This window comes from Lissotriton helveticus, chromosome 1_1 (genome assembly GCF_964261635.1).
Source record: "Lissotriton helveticus chromosome 1_1, aLisHel1.1, whole genome shotgun sequence".
Classification (NCBI taxonomy): Eukaryota; Metazoa; Chordata; class Amphibia; order Caudata; family Salamandridae; genus Lissotriton; species Lissotriton helveticus.
Window position 1 is genome coordinate 1,735,576,342 of NC_136057.1, and position 16,148 is coordinate 1,735,592,489.

The 16,148-nt window shown below is 42.3% G+C and overlaps 1 protein-coding gene across 2 annotated transcripts in view; it reads left to right on the top strand.

The window, feature by feature from the left end:
* LOC144774269 (uncharacterized) overlaps nucleotides 1-16,148 on the top strand; it is a 592,191-nt gene that overhangs the window by 309,723 nt on the left and 266,320 nt on the right. For both annotated transcript variants that reach the window (XM_078659178.1, XM_078659179.1), the window contains one exon: nucleotides 13,473-13,532. In XM_078659178.1, the coding sequence (XP_078515304.1) occupies nucleotides 13,473-13,532 (60 nt within the window). The remainder of the gene's footprint in view (nucleotides 1-13,472; nucleotides 13,533-16,148) is intronic.

Below are 16,148 nucleotides of genomic sequence, written 5' to 3' on the forward strand. Positions count from 1 at the left end.
GGTTCGCAGCAGAGGGTTACAAATTCAACTTTAAAAAGTCCAGAATTGCCCATCTGACGGTCCTATTCTTAGGATATGAGCTATCAAGTGAAGGTAAAAGCCTGGCAGACAATTTCCTAGAGAAATGTGCCGTAATCCAAGCTCCTAAAACACTAAAAAACCTACAGTCAATTCTAGGCTTCCTAAATTTCGGAAGAACATATATTGCAAATTACGCAGAAAGGGTCAAACCCCTTTATGATCTAATTAAACCAGACTTTAAAAGATCCAGTTGGACTCAAGCACACACAGAAATTTTGAGATCCTTACAAACAGACATGCTAATTAAAACAAAATTAGAAACCCGTGATAATACACGCAACCTTGTGATCCGGGTCATCCCAGGGAGATGCGGATTCACATACCTAACCTCTAATGAGGGAGAAAAGGTACCAATTGTATTCAAATCACATTTGTACACAAAAGCTGAACAGAGATTCAACAACAAAGGAAAAATTGTTCAAGCAGTTCAAACCGCAATAGCTAGAGAAAAAGACATAGCTGACGGTAGACATATCACAGTCAGAACAGCTGAATCAGCCTTTGAGGCATTAACAACACCGTGTAATTTACCAACAACAACATTGGATCCAGAATGGTTACAATGGGTAAATTCAATCACAACGGACAAAGTATATTACTTCTTTGATCCAGAACTAGAAGAATTGGAAAATCTAAAATATGAAAAGACGTATCCTCTGCCAATCGACATTCTGCCTCTACGACATTACGCCTGTGTAATCTCTACAGACGGACATGCTCAACCCTCAGTTTGGGGAGAACATGCATACAATCCCACATGTGAGATTACAAAAGAAGTGTGGCGCGGAGGTAAACTAAGACCTCTATTAACAAAGACACACTCAGTAGAAACCAATTCAGAACAACAAACTGAAATATTAGCTTTGAAAATGGCGCTAGATAATGCGGATCGCGAATTCCCGACACTTATAGTGTCAGATTCATATTACTGCGTCAAAGCATATAACAAGGATTTGCAGACATGGATTCAGAACGGTTACAAAGATGACACAGATGCACCAATAAAGCAGAGACTGCTCTGGGAACAAGTAGCTCTTTTGAAAAAAGAACTACCAAAGACTCACGTGACTCACTCACTGAGTCATCAGCGTGATGGCGTTCACGTTGTAGGGAATTCATTGGCTGAAACAGCCGCAGCGGCAGCCAGTAAACCGGCTCCCGTAGATCGAAAAAAGCGTACATTAAAATACATTGACGGCGAAACATTGCTGGCGGTGAAAACGTCATCAAAAGGCGACTGCTCAGCGTTACCGATCAATTATCCACTCAATTATACATACATAATCGATGCAAACTCCGTCCCTTTTGCTCGAATCCCTGGAGTGGGGGATAGAGTGATTCCAAACATGGACAGGAGAAACTTGTTAATCGCAGACGCACACATGGGCGAGGGTCACAGACACCTTAAATTAAAAGATTCTCTGGAAGAATTACAATCACGGTACTGGTGGCCAGGCATGAGCCTCCATCTTACCATCTTTGTAAAAAACTGCCCAAACTGCAACAGAGATCGCAGTGGGGAGAGAAGCAGTTTAATACCTCGTCGTATCAAGGCAGATAATATTACCAGCAAAAAGAATGGCTTGCGATTAACATATACAGGCTAGTTCCCACTTATAATGTAGATCCACAGCACTCAGCTGACGTCCGGACTGTTATACAAGATTTGCGAGTCTAAATGGCATATACGCTAAGAGCATGCTACGTTCGACCATTTTTTTCTTTTTCTCAGGCAATCCAGCCTGGGGGGGGGAAGAATGGCCAAATGAGCACAGCCCAGCGGGAATCTTCTCACTTCCTTCCTGAGGGTATGGGATGGTGTAAAGAAAAAACCAAGACAGAAAGCAATCTATAATAGAAAGGATATTAGGTTCGGGAGCTGGGTGGGTCAAACATCTAATAAGTGTCCAACGTAGTCTAAATAACTTGCCAAGAAATTCTCTGAAGGGATTCAGTCCGTACGAATTATTATTCGGAACTAGGATGTTGATCTCTGACCTTGATAGTCAGACTTCAGTGGTAACAGAAAAAAGCTTTGATGTCAAAGACCGTTTGGCTATTTTGCAGGACTTAAACAAAACAAGAAAAGACCTGAGCAACATACAGTTGAAACAACAGCCAACAACCACTGAAGAATCACCACCTGTCCCAGCAAGACCTGTCTGGATTCCAAAAGTCGGGGATCTAGTCAGGGAGAAGATCGCGGTAAAGAAGGAATTTGGGCCTTCTTACAGAAAAGCAGTTCCTGTCTTGTCTGTCAACGGGACAAGATCAGTTGTACTACCGCCACTTGCTGGAAAAAAGGAGAACCGAGTTGTATCCATCGACCTGGTAAAACCACAACATGTGGCCGATAACAAACAGTAGGCCAAGTGGACTCCCAATAAGTAGCAGAACACCAAGGTTTGCTACCAGTACAGAGGTCCTAACAAAGAGGCTCATCACATTCGAAACGCCTACAGAAGAACAACAAGGACTATGCAACAATGCAATAGAACTTAGACCTCTGAAAACCCAAATAAAGACATTTAGCAGAGAGACACCAATCTATACTGAAGTACCAAGTGAAAATGCAAAAAACAAAAATCCTGAACCAATTGGAACAATTGATAGAACTGCATCTGGTTACTTCATCAACTTCGATGATTCCTCGGACGGCTTCAGCGAACAAAAGACACAGCCATCATCAAAATCCTTTAAAGACAAAGCGAAGGAACTTTTGAAACAACTAAAAGAAACATATCTGATTTCTCCATGGATTGAATTTTGGGTGGGTTTTGGTGCATTTATCCTCATACTTTGGCTCATCATGGTATTTACTTTGGGACGCTTCATTGAGGGAAAATATGCTAAAATGGACACAGCAAGTCAGAACATCAACTTGGTCCTCAAACCACACACATCTTCACACGTCGAGAAAAGAGAACTTTCTTCAGAACTTTCTTCAACCAACTTCACAGCAATTCCAATACCTGGTGGGGTAGCCTGGGACAACACTGACTATGAAATTTATGGTCCGGTCGAGATCCTGAAATATCCACACCAAATTAAGATCTCTTTGAGTGACTTTGCAAAACCAAACTCATTTGCTGATGATTGGGACTTTGAAAGTATAAACAATATGATGTCTGACTTAGTAATGTCTGCTAAATTTACAAAACATGATTATTTGCAAGGTTCTACAAATTATGATAGTATGTATTGCTATAACCACTATGGTAACCATTTCTTGCATAAATCTGCACAACCTAGAAATGTTTTAAATTTTAATCAATGGGAACATTGTGCTACACCTCCAAAAGGGAGCTCTAGAACCGTTTATGACAAATATTCATACTTTCAAGGTTTTAACACTAGTAATGCTGAAACATTTTATTATAAATTGTCAAACAAGACAGGGACCAAAACCATGATAACCAACACAAAATTGATTTATTCTGATTCATTCTTTGAAAAAATTAATACTTTTGGATTCGATTATTGGGACAAAAATGTTGATTTGAAAAGTGTTTGGGGTACAAAAGAATGGCAAGTACAGGGTATAGAAGCTTTGTTTAGAGCCTGCATGATCCCAGAACAAATGATATTTTTAAATGACACTGTTCAACAAACCACCTGTCTTGGCTTAGCCAAAATCAAAGATTTAAATAACCTGTCTATTCCAAAGCCAACAATGTTTAGCAATAACTCTGATACAGATGAAGAAATAGACATAAACCATATACTTAACCAAAACAGAACACATCCTGATTGGAAACAATGGTTGATCTGGCCCACAGATACTAATAACTGTCAAGATAGATTCCTGAATAAAACACAGGGTTTCAAAATGACCAGGCCAGACCCTAGATATCCCCAAATACATCACCCAGGGATAATAACAACCTACAGTGTGGGCAAATTATGCCTTCAATGGCTACAGTCTTCCACACTGCCTGAAATTAAGCAACACCTAACTTTACTTACTGATGGTGCTGACTTGCGTGATTTCATACTGGGACCACGCAAACAGCGTCAAAAGCGTTTCATAGCAGCCTCTGTATATGCAGCATACAATGAGGCCTGGAAGGTTACTCAAATTGAAACAGCAGAGAGAATACGTGAAATTGATCGTATTAATTTGGAAAAATCACTTTCTGTAGTGGACAATGGGTTAATGACTCTGTCCTCCAGAATATTTTCATTGGACAGCATTGTGTCTTCAGCAATCGACATATTATCGCAAGACTTACTGTTATTACAACATGGTCAGTCACAATTGCGTTCTATTGTACAGCTTGGCTGGACGTTACAAAATCTGCGTTCAGGCTATGTGCCTTGGCGTTTAATCAACACTACGTCACTATTCCAAATCTTTAACCTTACTGATAGACAAATCGGTATGGCGCAGAAGGGTGCTGATTATACAATCTTGAGCATTGAAAAACTAGAAAGATTACCAATGACAATGTCAGAACGACCTGTCAGTGAATGGATAATCCACGGAATCATAAATATTCCAATCTCAACCTTCAGGTTTCAATACTGCCAAAAATATATACAGGCTGGCATGTACGAGAAATTGGGAAAGGGGTACCTTAAAACAACTTGGAACCTGCCCTATTCACATGCATGTGTCAGTAACAAAGGACAGAAAGTGTTTCTTAGTGGCAACAATTGTGCTATGTCACTAAGCGGCACGCTTCTGTGTAACGGTATTAGTTTGCACGGAGCCTGTGAAGGGAATTCATACAACCTTTCATGTCACCAGCAAGGCGCACCTGCAACTGAAATAGAACCATTCTTTCAAAGACTCTATAATGGGAGTTACATTCTTATTGTAGACCGCAGATGTTGTAGTCTTATGCCCGGGACTCCTTATCTCGTCACTACGACGGCGAAGGTCAAGTGCTGTGGACGTTCTTTGTTCCCCAGCTCCTTTCCAGACAGGGAGGCAAGGGCATGGCCCGGTTTGAAAATTACTTCTATTCGAATAGACACTTTAAGCAGAATGAAAACAGTGCTTCTTCAGACGCCTACAAGGCTCACGTCATCTAAAGAAACGTATGATCTACAAGTCGCAAGGACGACTGCAGAGATACATACATTATTATCAACTAATTCCCCCGTACATTTCCCGGAAATCCTGAGCGAAATCTTAAATATTTCTGATACCACAGGGGTCTCAAAGGTATTTAAGACAGTATTTTCGATGGCATTAACACCATTCAAAGCCATACTGGGTATTTTTCCAGATTTCGTCCATTCGATTTTTGGCGGACTTCCCTTGATCCTGGGACTAATTGCAGGAATCCTATTCCTAGTCCTTATTTTTCGTTATGGCATCCCATGTCACAGATCAAACTCTCGCGACAATGGAAGATACGATCCTAGCCATTGGATACCGGGACCGGATATCAAAAATCCTGGGACTCTCCCGGCTTAGAGACCTGAAGATGACTTGGTTTCTATCATTTCGACCAATGTGGCAAAGGTGTGTTTTACCTGTACTAAGGTGTCTGCTATGCGGAGAAGAATGCGTGTTAGACACCTGTCTGACACTACAATCGGATGCGCCGGTGGATGCAGATACACTGCTGGTTCCTACCAAGGTTCACGCTTTGTGCTGCCCTCAAAGGCTGCCAATTCTGATGACGGCATTCCTGGAATCTTCACCACTGCGATTGAAGAGTAGTGAAGTTCAAGATGAAAGCAACATCGAACAGGTACGACCTTCTGTCAGCAATGCAAATCAGAATGTCAATGCAGACAATCATGCGCACGAATGCATGGTTACCCCTATTTCCGACTTAGAGGAACTTTCCCATGGAGCTGTTGACAGTTTTTTCGAAAGCCTGAATGATATGATGTTCTCTCCAGAACAGAAATAGAGACTTTTGAGTAAACTCGCACACGGCGTTCCCTGAATCCGGCCTTCAACTTAAAAAATAAAGTCACATGAACAATTACAATCCAGTTCACGGACAGCAACCTTTTTCAGCAAGCCCTTAAAATATTTTTCTATATATTTTTTCCCCGGGACACTGATCTTCTGCTTAAAGTAAGAAACTATTCCTAGAGAACTAAGATTTCTATTTTTAGATACTTTATATAGACTTTAGCTGCCCGCTGGTATGTTCACACTATATTTTATGTGATGAAATGGTTTCGACTTTTTTTCTGTATAGCCATATTAAGAGCCATTTCATGTGTATTTCTCATATACCAACAAGCAATAATGCATAAAATGCGTGCTTACTTTTGCATTTAATTCATAGCTTAAGTGCATACAATATATGACTGCAATTTTTCAGTATATTTGAAAATTTCAAAATGCATTTATGTATTTTGGGGTGGTAAGGTATACACTATACTCTATAGTATGTTGTACTATGTTATACTATGCATAGATTAGTAGATATGACCATAGTTAGCGTGGAGTGGGTGTCGTGTATTTCTATAGGTTCTGAATCGATCCCCCTATTCCTGACCCTATTCTGGTTAAACTACCTAGCTAGTTAACTAACAGTCAGCCCATGAGGCAAGAAATCCCCCATGATGCAGATACCGTTATCTGACGCAGTCACACTACGGCACAGGAACGTGTTATCTGATTAGGTCATAACGCTTGAGATCTAATTAGACAAGCGACATTCCTCCAGCCCCTGATAAGGCATACGACGTTCTCATAACAAATCAAACCTATGACAACCTGGATAATCCGTGCGGCCATTGTTTTGATTTCACAGAGAACTTTAGTAAAGAATGTGCTAACGAGCAAGTCGTATGACATCTTTATTGACGTACCTATGTCCATCCTTACGTCAATCCCGGCACCTTTAAGGTATAAATATTGCCGACCTTGCCCTATGCAAACACACGCGTGGTGACAAGACGGAGCAGCCATACTTGCCGAAGCCGAGAGCAGAAGCAGACCCCGCAGGCACCAGCCCCGCCTTCCTGACGCGCTGAGAGACGCGCTGCTATCTCAAGCCGAGAGACCCAGCACCGGCGCTTCTGGGCAGCCCTCGCAGGCAGCCTGGAATATCGAGAGCAGAGAAAGAGATACCATTCCTCATTCATCCTAAATTCCAGGTACAGAACTGAATAACCCCTCCTAGAGAATTCTTTAGTTATTCACTTGGCAAAAACAAACTTAACTTAAACTGTAACTTTCTATTCCCGCCCACGCATTAGACTTAGGTCAGGTACACGGGGTAGGCGTATTTAGAAACACCAGTTGAGCACGTTTAGTCAAATGTATATGTGTATGTAAATATATTTTAATCATTTTAAAACATCATATGGCTCAGAAACCATATCAATGTTTTTACAGTATTATTTTATACTATTGCTTTTAATGTATGCACTTTACTTAACTATAAGTATTGCAATAATATCGATCCATTTCTCTTGTACGAGAAAAGAGACTGATCAATAAATAACATCTTTTATTGAACACGCCCGTCTCTTCCTTTTCTCTACATTCTGATGAGACTAAGAATGCACGTACTGACTGAGTAAAATAATTGCCTTGTGCTCACACGACTCTTGAGATTGACTCTTGATTAGGGGAGAGCAAAGTTGTCATGTTCTATGGTTGTCAGAAACTAAATCCCTTCTTGTCTAATCAGGGGAGTTAATCCTTCCTTGAACATTCGAGAAAGTTTCTAGCGAACTCTGAGCTTAGCTGGCAAACCCAAAAATTAAGTCTAGCATCGACAGTAGTAGACCTAGTTAACGTCTGGCCTAGGCCTTTACTGCTGTAGGTACTATTCCAATGCGCAGAGCCTATTGGGAAAATAGGAGCTACACTACAATTGGGCAGAGATTTGCATATTCAAACTGGGACTTTTTCCCAAGGATCACTGGAGATGTGCCTTAGTATATCGATCACAGGGCCTAAAATGGAGTTTATTCAGCACCTAATTGAATACATGGCTCCTCATGTCCTGTCAGAAAAACTGTTTTTTTTTATCAGGTGATTTTAATTGCTACCCGGAAGACCCAGACAACGAGGAGGCAAGCCTGTTTATTGCTGACATGGCCTCTCTCGGACTGCATCAAAGAGTAAACGGGTCCACGCATGTCACAGGGCATATATTAGATCTAGTTTTCACCATCTCTATTTCTCTGGTTTGTGAACATCAACAATTTTAACTTTGGACGGACCACTCTTTGATCAATTTTAGGATTCCTACGACAACAGAAATGCATAAATCATCTAAAGTAGGTAAAAACCTAAGTAGACATTGGCGCAAAATCACTCCTGAGTTCTTTGCTTTAGCATTTAATCATCCCATCACAGCAAGTACCCCAGATGTGGATCAAGCTCTTTCTAAATATCACAATGTTCTAAATTGTGCCTCTGATAAGATTACCCTTCTTCAAAGGGATCATATTCCTTCACATGGTGCCCACGCCCCTTGGTATACGTTGGCTCTTAGAACGGAGAAATCATCATGTAAAAAATTAGAAAGACAGTGGAGGTGCTCTAATAATACTTGTGACAGAGAGCTGTATAGAGCAGCACGTACATGCTACCACCGCAAATGCTGCTCAGAAACTATACATCTCGGAAACTATACATCTCGGATCAAATTTCACAGGCAAAAAACTCATTGGAATATTATTTAGAGTTCAAAATGATTCTGTAAACTTTTACTCTAGTCACCCAGCCATCTCAGTCTGCTTGATATTCTCTGGCTAATCACTGTGAAGAAAAACTAAACAAAATCTATCAGAAATTCCCCTACTATCTGGAGCTGACTTTTCCTTACCTCCCCTCGCCCATGGGGTATCAAACTTGGAAAAGTTCTAGAAGCTTCCCTTGGATGAAATTCAGGTAACACTTGCTTCAGACTAATCCGGATCTCCTTTAGATATTTGTCCCGCCAAGATCTCCGTTGTTATTCAATCTTTTGGTTAACACTGGAAAAATCCCTGCCACATGGAAGGCTGCCCAGGTTAGGCCAATCCAAAAAAAGGCTAGTTTAACACATTTGAACCTCTCTAATTATTTCCCAATCTCATTGCTTCATTAATTAGGTGAGCTCTTGGAAGGATTAATTAACAAACAACTTTTAGAGTAACTTGAGGTTAACTACATCCTAGACCCATCACAGCGGGTTTCAGAACGTCTTACAGCACTGAGAAAGCCTTGGTAGTGGTCACAGACCATATCAGAGGTTCTCTAGATTGCAATATACCATCTATGCTAGTATTGCTAGATTTGTCGGCCATGTTCCATGCAGTGTCCCATCCCAAATTACTCTATAGGTTACAATAGATTGGCATTCATGGGACAGAGCTAAATTAGATTGGCAGTTTCCTGTCCAACAGAACCCAAACCATTATTTTATGCTCTTTTAAACCTTGCACGATGTCACTGTACAAGGGGGTGCCCCAGGGCTCTTGTCTTGACCCTCTGCTCTTCAACATATATTTTGCACCACTCACCAAGATTGTAATAGCCTTTGGCTTTGAGATCATAATATATTCAGACTATACACAGCTTGTAATTTACTTTGAGAAAGATTTAGCCAAAACTAAACAAAGCTTTTTAGACGGATGACAGCAATTGGCAAACATTTCTCAAGTTGAATGCAGGAAAAACTGCTGTTTGGCAAGGCCCACCAACTATGGACTGTTAACTGGTGTCCATCAGAACTTGGGATTGTGCCAACACCCAAGCGGGATGTCAAGAACTTGGGAGTCCGCCTTGACCAACCTCTTACCATAAAAGAGCAGGTGATGTCAACTTGAGGTTCTTGTTTCCATATCAGGCACTTATTGAGAAGAGCGTTTCTCTTCCTTCCACTCATAGCAAGGAAAACGGCGGTCCAGGCCCTTGTGGTTAGCCGCCTGGATTATTGCAATGTTTGTTTTGCAAATGAGATATTGCTATCAAAATTACAGGTGGTACAGAACACCGTGGATTGCCTGCTTTGCAATTTGTCACCTGGGGCTGCCTCAGCTCCCCATCTGCAGACCTTGCATTGGCTCCTGGTTCGGAAGAGAATAATTTTTAAAATGTGTTGTGTTACGCATAAAGCTCTAACTAGAAACTGTCCTGGTTAAATAGCTACCAAAAGTAGGCACTACAATCCGCTGAGATTTTTGAGACCGAGTGATAAAGCATTGTTACTCATTCCACGTGTCAAAAGCGCCCGTTCGGGCAGCATGTCTTATTCCTATCCGGCTCCTTATTATTAGAACAAACTGTCACACCATATTTGGATCTATTCAGATCATTCTCGATTTAGGAAAGTACTTAAGACAATGTTGTTCTTATCTTATCTAGCTGCTCTTGTTGCCCTGTCTCTTGGTTGCACCTTGGGGTGATTCGAGTGAGTCATAAATTAAATTGGCATAACAAAAAACCGTCTATTCCAGCACCAATGCATTAAAAAACCAATGCATTTGTAAAAAAATGAGCGGGATACAGGCAGGAAGTGATGCATTGGGTGTGACAGCCTGCTAACTAGGAAATGTGAATTTGCTTACGCCTTCACTTCTCTGTTAGTCAGTGCATAGTGGAGGAGGTTGCCTGAGGGTATCTGTTGGAAAAGTGTGTTAGTTGATATTGAGAGTGTGTGTTGTGTCCAGGGCCCTGTTGCTGTCATATATTCTGTAGTGTCATTGTTATGTATTTTGTATTGTCATTGTACTGTTGGTGTTTGTGTTTTGGGGTACTGTGGGTAGGTATAGTTGGTAGGGGTTTTAGATTTAGAGTAGACAATTTTTGGGGGATTGTTGAGCATTGGGGTATGTCTGGGAGGGGAGGGGGTGGAACTTCAGTGAGCCAGAGCTGGGATGGCTGGTCTGGCTCATACCACATTATCTCTCAAGGATGCTTGAGGCTGGTGGCAGGATGAGCAAGGGCTATCCTGCAAAGGACAAACATGACCGATGGGAGCAGGTGCGCTGGCACCACAAAAATATTTTCACGGTGTCCCTTACTACACAGTAAAGGATATGGCCCCTATACCTGTTACCTCAAAACATACACAATCCGAATTAGAATATTATAAAAGAATTTCTTTATTTAAAAAAAAAAAAAATTGTGTTGCAAATCTGTAGTTAAAAACATATATTTGTAAAAAAACACAATTTATAATGCTCTCTACATATATCATAAAAAACACTTCATCTTAAAATGACATGAAAATCAATATTCACATAAGAGGGAAATACAAATACATTTTTCAAATGTGTAGACTGAACACCCCACTATTACCCCTTCTGCTATTTAACCGCACAACAATAAACAGAGAGACAAAAACACAGACAATTAAATTTGTCATCCTACGACACATCAGGGTAACATTAATTTTTCAAACCAATCCTCTTAGCATATGCCTTTAGCTTGTGTTTAAGAATTGGTCACAGTCCCCCAAAAGATCGTGCCTATTAATGGCGTTGACGCGTTTCGATGGCTTTCTCTTATTGTTCCATCTTTTTCAAGACCAGGATATGTCTCTCTTTTTTAGGCACTGATTGGTTGCCTGCTGGGGTTATGCCTGTTGGAGATACATCATATTAATTCTCTATTTTGTATTCCATTTAGCATCATTCAATTCCTGTAATGACTTAACATCTTAGACTAGCAACATTTTAGTCCAAAGATTAATTCAGCTCTATGGTTGAATACTTCTCACAATCTGATTCATTTACAACCCCGGTAAACACCCCGGTATAGTATTCTATGTCATATATTTTGATTTATACAAAGCCTATAGGTGATAATTTCACCATGCCCCATCTCTGGTTAGAATCGCTTTGTATCAAAAGTGTACATTTCTGCTTAATTTAAAACAAACAGTAGATGTATTACCTTATCTCATCTTACTGCTGTATTAGCACTCCTTTTTAATTGGACATACTCTTCTTTTTGGGGGATTTACACGATTCTGGGGAATGTAATTAAATTTACAATAAGTAACCTAATTAACACACTTTCATGCTGCTCTTACTGCATGACTGAATATGAGGTTCTCCTTCCCACCTTCTTGTTGGAAACCCTTTTATTTCCTCTCCTTTTTGTCGAGTCTTAACGCTTTGTCTGTTCCCTGGTTTAACTTCCTTTTGGTAAAAACATATTTTCTTCCACTTCTATCTGTTGAGGTAAAAGGGTCCCACATTTTTTTTTACCCTTCATTAATTCCTTTTTGAATGACAGACCCTCGTTAGTTCTGACCTTCACCTACCTTTAAAAGCAATCTTTTGAGGATCTCTTATACTTCCCTTTTCCGATTTTGCTCTCGCAATAGTACCCTACTCCCCTGTTTGCGTGAAGGGGTCTCTCTCTGCTCTTTCTTAGTCCCTTACTACACACCAGCTAGAGCAGTATGAGCAGATATCGTCTCTGTGGAGACCGATCTAATAGACTTCCTGGGGCTGGAGATCGGTGGACCTGTGAGTATGTATGTATGTCATGTCTGCATATAGTGATGTACCTTTATCTGGAACACTAAACGGAAAGATGATTAGTACTACATTTATCTCTTCCAACAATATAGGGACGATGGTGCATTCCCGTTCCTTCACCCTCCACTGGTGCTGTATTGGCAGACTGGCCCCAACACAGGCACCCTTGCACAATGGTGTAAGGGTGCCTGTGTTGTTGCAAGGATTGTGTTTGCGCAGAAGGCACAACTGCTTGCACAAATGTAAAACCTGAGACCCTTTCTCCTCTTTCTATATGTATTGCAGAAAACAGCACACATGCATACATGAGAAAACGAGGAGAACTCCAATCATGTCTCCTCCTTTTGCCTCCCCTGGGGAGCCATATGGTCTTTGCACATTACCAGGTCAGCACTGTGTCATAAATCTGGGCAGCCATCATTAGACATGGGTGTTGTGTGATTAAAGCCCCCACAAGGCCCATGTAATACCTACCTAGTGCTGAGTCTGGCAAGGGAGTGATTTTGCCTGCGTTGCCGTACTCCATATGTATTAGGCAATACTAACCCACCCAAAGTGGCTTTGTGTCACATCAAATATATGTGACATATCAATTTGGCCCACTGGAGCATTTAAACATGTTATGCTTGTGCGGTGCAAGGTGTTCATTAACTTGCTCCTTAGATACTTCCAGGGTAGATCGTGTCACCCATGTGCCCATGGCACACTGGACTCTCCCGTTGTGCTGGCCAGCATTACTCAATCTATCCCATGCTGGACGCATGCTTCAGGCATGTCATTATCAGTACCCCTGAAGTCCAGCAAACCGGATGTTCTGGGGTGCAAATGGACACGATGCATGCAATGAGCTGGGCATATTGCCAAATGCGTTTTTCCAAGGTGTGCACTTCATCAATACTGTTATCTTATGGTATAGTTTATAAATATGTTGACATGCTAAAATGCAAAATTCAAAATGCCATATCCTCTTTCATGTCTTTTAGGTGGCCATCTTGCATTCTCATGGGGAGAGGTGCAATTATTCCAGGACCCCAATGCTACCAGTAAGTGTTAATAGTAAATGGTACTATTTTGATGTATGTGTCTGATTGATGTAGGAATGAGCTATCGCAATATGTGGCGGGAGGTAACACCCAGCTACCATCAATGAGCTGTCAGTGATTCAGCGCATCACTGGGCGAAACTGTCTTTAGAAATTCTCACAGACAAAGACCACTGTTTTTACAGTAAGGTACATGTAAGCTGGCCACAGGAAATACACATCTCTAAATATGTACCTAGGCCCTTAGTTACAGGGAATTGGCTTAGGGCAGCACAGCAAGTCACCTTACTGCACTACCCTACACCAATGTGAAAGGGTGTGAATGCACCGTATTATGCAATACAGTGCGTTCCTGTCAATTCTCCCTCCACTGGCACAGTTTCAGCAAACTAGTACAAATGCAAGCACACTTGCACCATTGTGCAAAGGTGCCTGTGCTGTCATCAGAATTGCTACTGTGCAGAAAGGTGTACCTTCCTGCACTGCAACAATCCTAGGAGGCCTTTTCCCCTTTCTATGAGTGCTGCAGAATACAGAGCACATAGAAAGAGATAAGGACGAGGAGAAATGAAGATACAGCACATAACTAATACTATTCCTAAGTCCAGTGCGCCCCCTACAGCAAGTCGTTGTAACGACTAGCGATGTACTGGTTCGCTTTGAAATGGAATGGAATGCGTAAAAAACGCATTAGTTGTAATGAGACATATTCCTATTTGGTCTGTATATATTTATGAGGCCACTCAAAGCCACGCAGGATGGATTAGTGTGGGTTCATGAATTTTATTCAGAGCCCTGTGTCATGCACGTACCACTTTATGTTGGGTAAAGTGCTGCAGGGCTCTCATCAATAAACCCCTGAGTGAGAGCTGCAACGTGTGCAGCCTTGTGAAAGCCCAAATGGGGTATGCCAAGATAGTCACATTGTCTGTACTTTATCACCTCATCCATGTACACTTATGTTTATGATCAATGATCTAAACTTATGCTGGCCGCCACTCCAACTCCCAATTTAGTGTAACCAGGCCCATGTGTCAAATTTGTCGATCTGGACATCTACATGAGTGTGAACAACTGGCCCATATGATATGGGTTCTATCTCATTGTGAGTTCTGTTACAGTCTGTGCAAATACACAGATGGCACTTGACTCAACTTAACTGGTACTAGTTGGTGATGTCTATGTAGTGACAACATATTGTCTATATCTTCATCCCTATTGCTGGTGTTGTTATGGTCAGGTACAGAATAATTGTCTTACAATGTCAGACTAATTATGTCAGACATCATGTACATGTCTAGACTATGTTAACAATGTATTTATATTTTCTCCCTAGCCAACATGACTGCTGATGAGACCTGCACCTTCAAGCTGTGCAAGGAAAGTCACCAGCATGTAGGGAATGTCCGCAAAGCATACCGGAAGATGCAGAAATTGTAGACATGTGCTAAAGCCTCTGGTACTTGGAACATTGCCAGACCCAGCACACAGTCAATCCCTAGTATGTCACAGGCCATGCCAGACTACGGTCAAACTAGGCCAGACTAGGGCCAAGCCAGGCCAGGGCCATGACATACACAGCAGGGGCGTAACAAATACCCCCGCAGCTCCCGCAGTGCGCGGGGGGGGCAGTGTCCAGTACATGAAGGGGGCCCCCTCAGCTCATCTGCAGAGCTGTGACAGAGACAGGCTCTAAAGCAGCAGCTGCAGTCAGAGCCTTCGCTGAGCTCCTCGCGCTGACTGAAGAGAAACAAAGTAAAGTTACAATATTTCTCTTCGGTCAGAACCAGGCCGGAAGGAGGATGAGGGTGGGGGCCCCAGAGAGAGCAGGAGGCATGCACAGAGCTAACTTGGCCCAGAGACATTACCCCCTCATGGGTCCGCCCCGTCCCAGTCCTAACAACGTGAGGCAGTCCTGCCTCCACCCAGCCAATCACAACGCCAGTATTTCCATAGTACATAAGCCCCGCCCACCTACCACCATGCCTGTTTTTTTCCTACTCCGACGGCTGTCGGAACGCTGGTGCTCCCGGTTCCGGTCCCTGGATCCAGTTTCCTTTGGTGGCGGTTACGTGAGTTTTTCTTGTATGTTTGATTAATTCTGTTGTGTTTCTTGTAATGCACGGCTCAGCCGCTCCGGTTTTCCGGTCGGCCGAGCTCCTGTTCTGGGGTCATATGCGCTTCCCGCTCATGTGCTGGGCTGGGGCGGGGAGTTTTGATGGTGTCCTGGCCTCGGGTCGTTCCGGCACTGCTGCACTATCGCAGCGTCTGACACCCGTGGCCATTCTCTTTTGACCTGTGGCTGTGGGGGGAGACGTCAGGGCTGCCCTTTTTTTATTTCATTGTTCTACACACCTTTGCGTGATTGGTTGATTGGGGGCAGTATTTATTGGAGGTTGCTGGGCACTTCCTTTGTTGTGGTGATTTCCTGTTTGGTTACTTCTGGGTGTTTTCACCCTGAGTGAGGGGGCTTCTTCTCCTGTGCCGGCTAAGGCTGTTTCCAAGCAGCATAATGTTCAGGATCTGCAGGAGGACGATGTCTTGCAGATTTCTAGGGCTGATTTACGGGACTTGATTGATTCTGCGGTCCAGTCTGCGCTGCTGGAGCCTGCTGCTA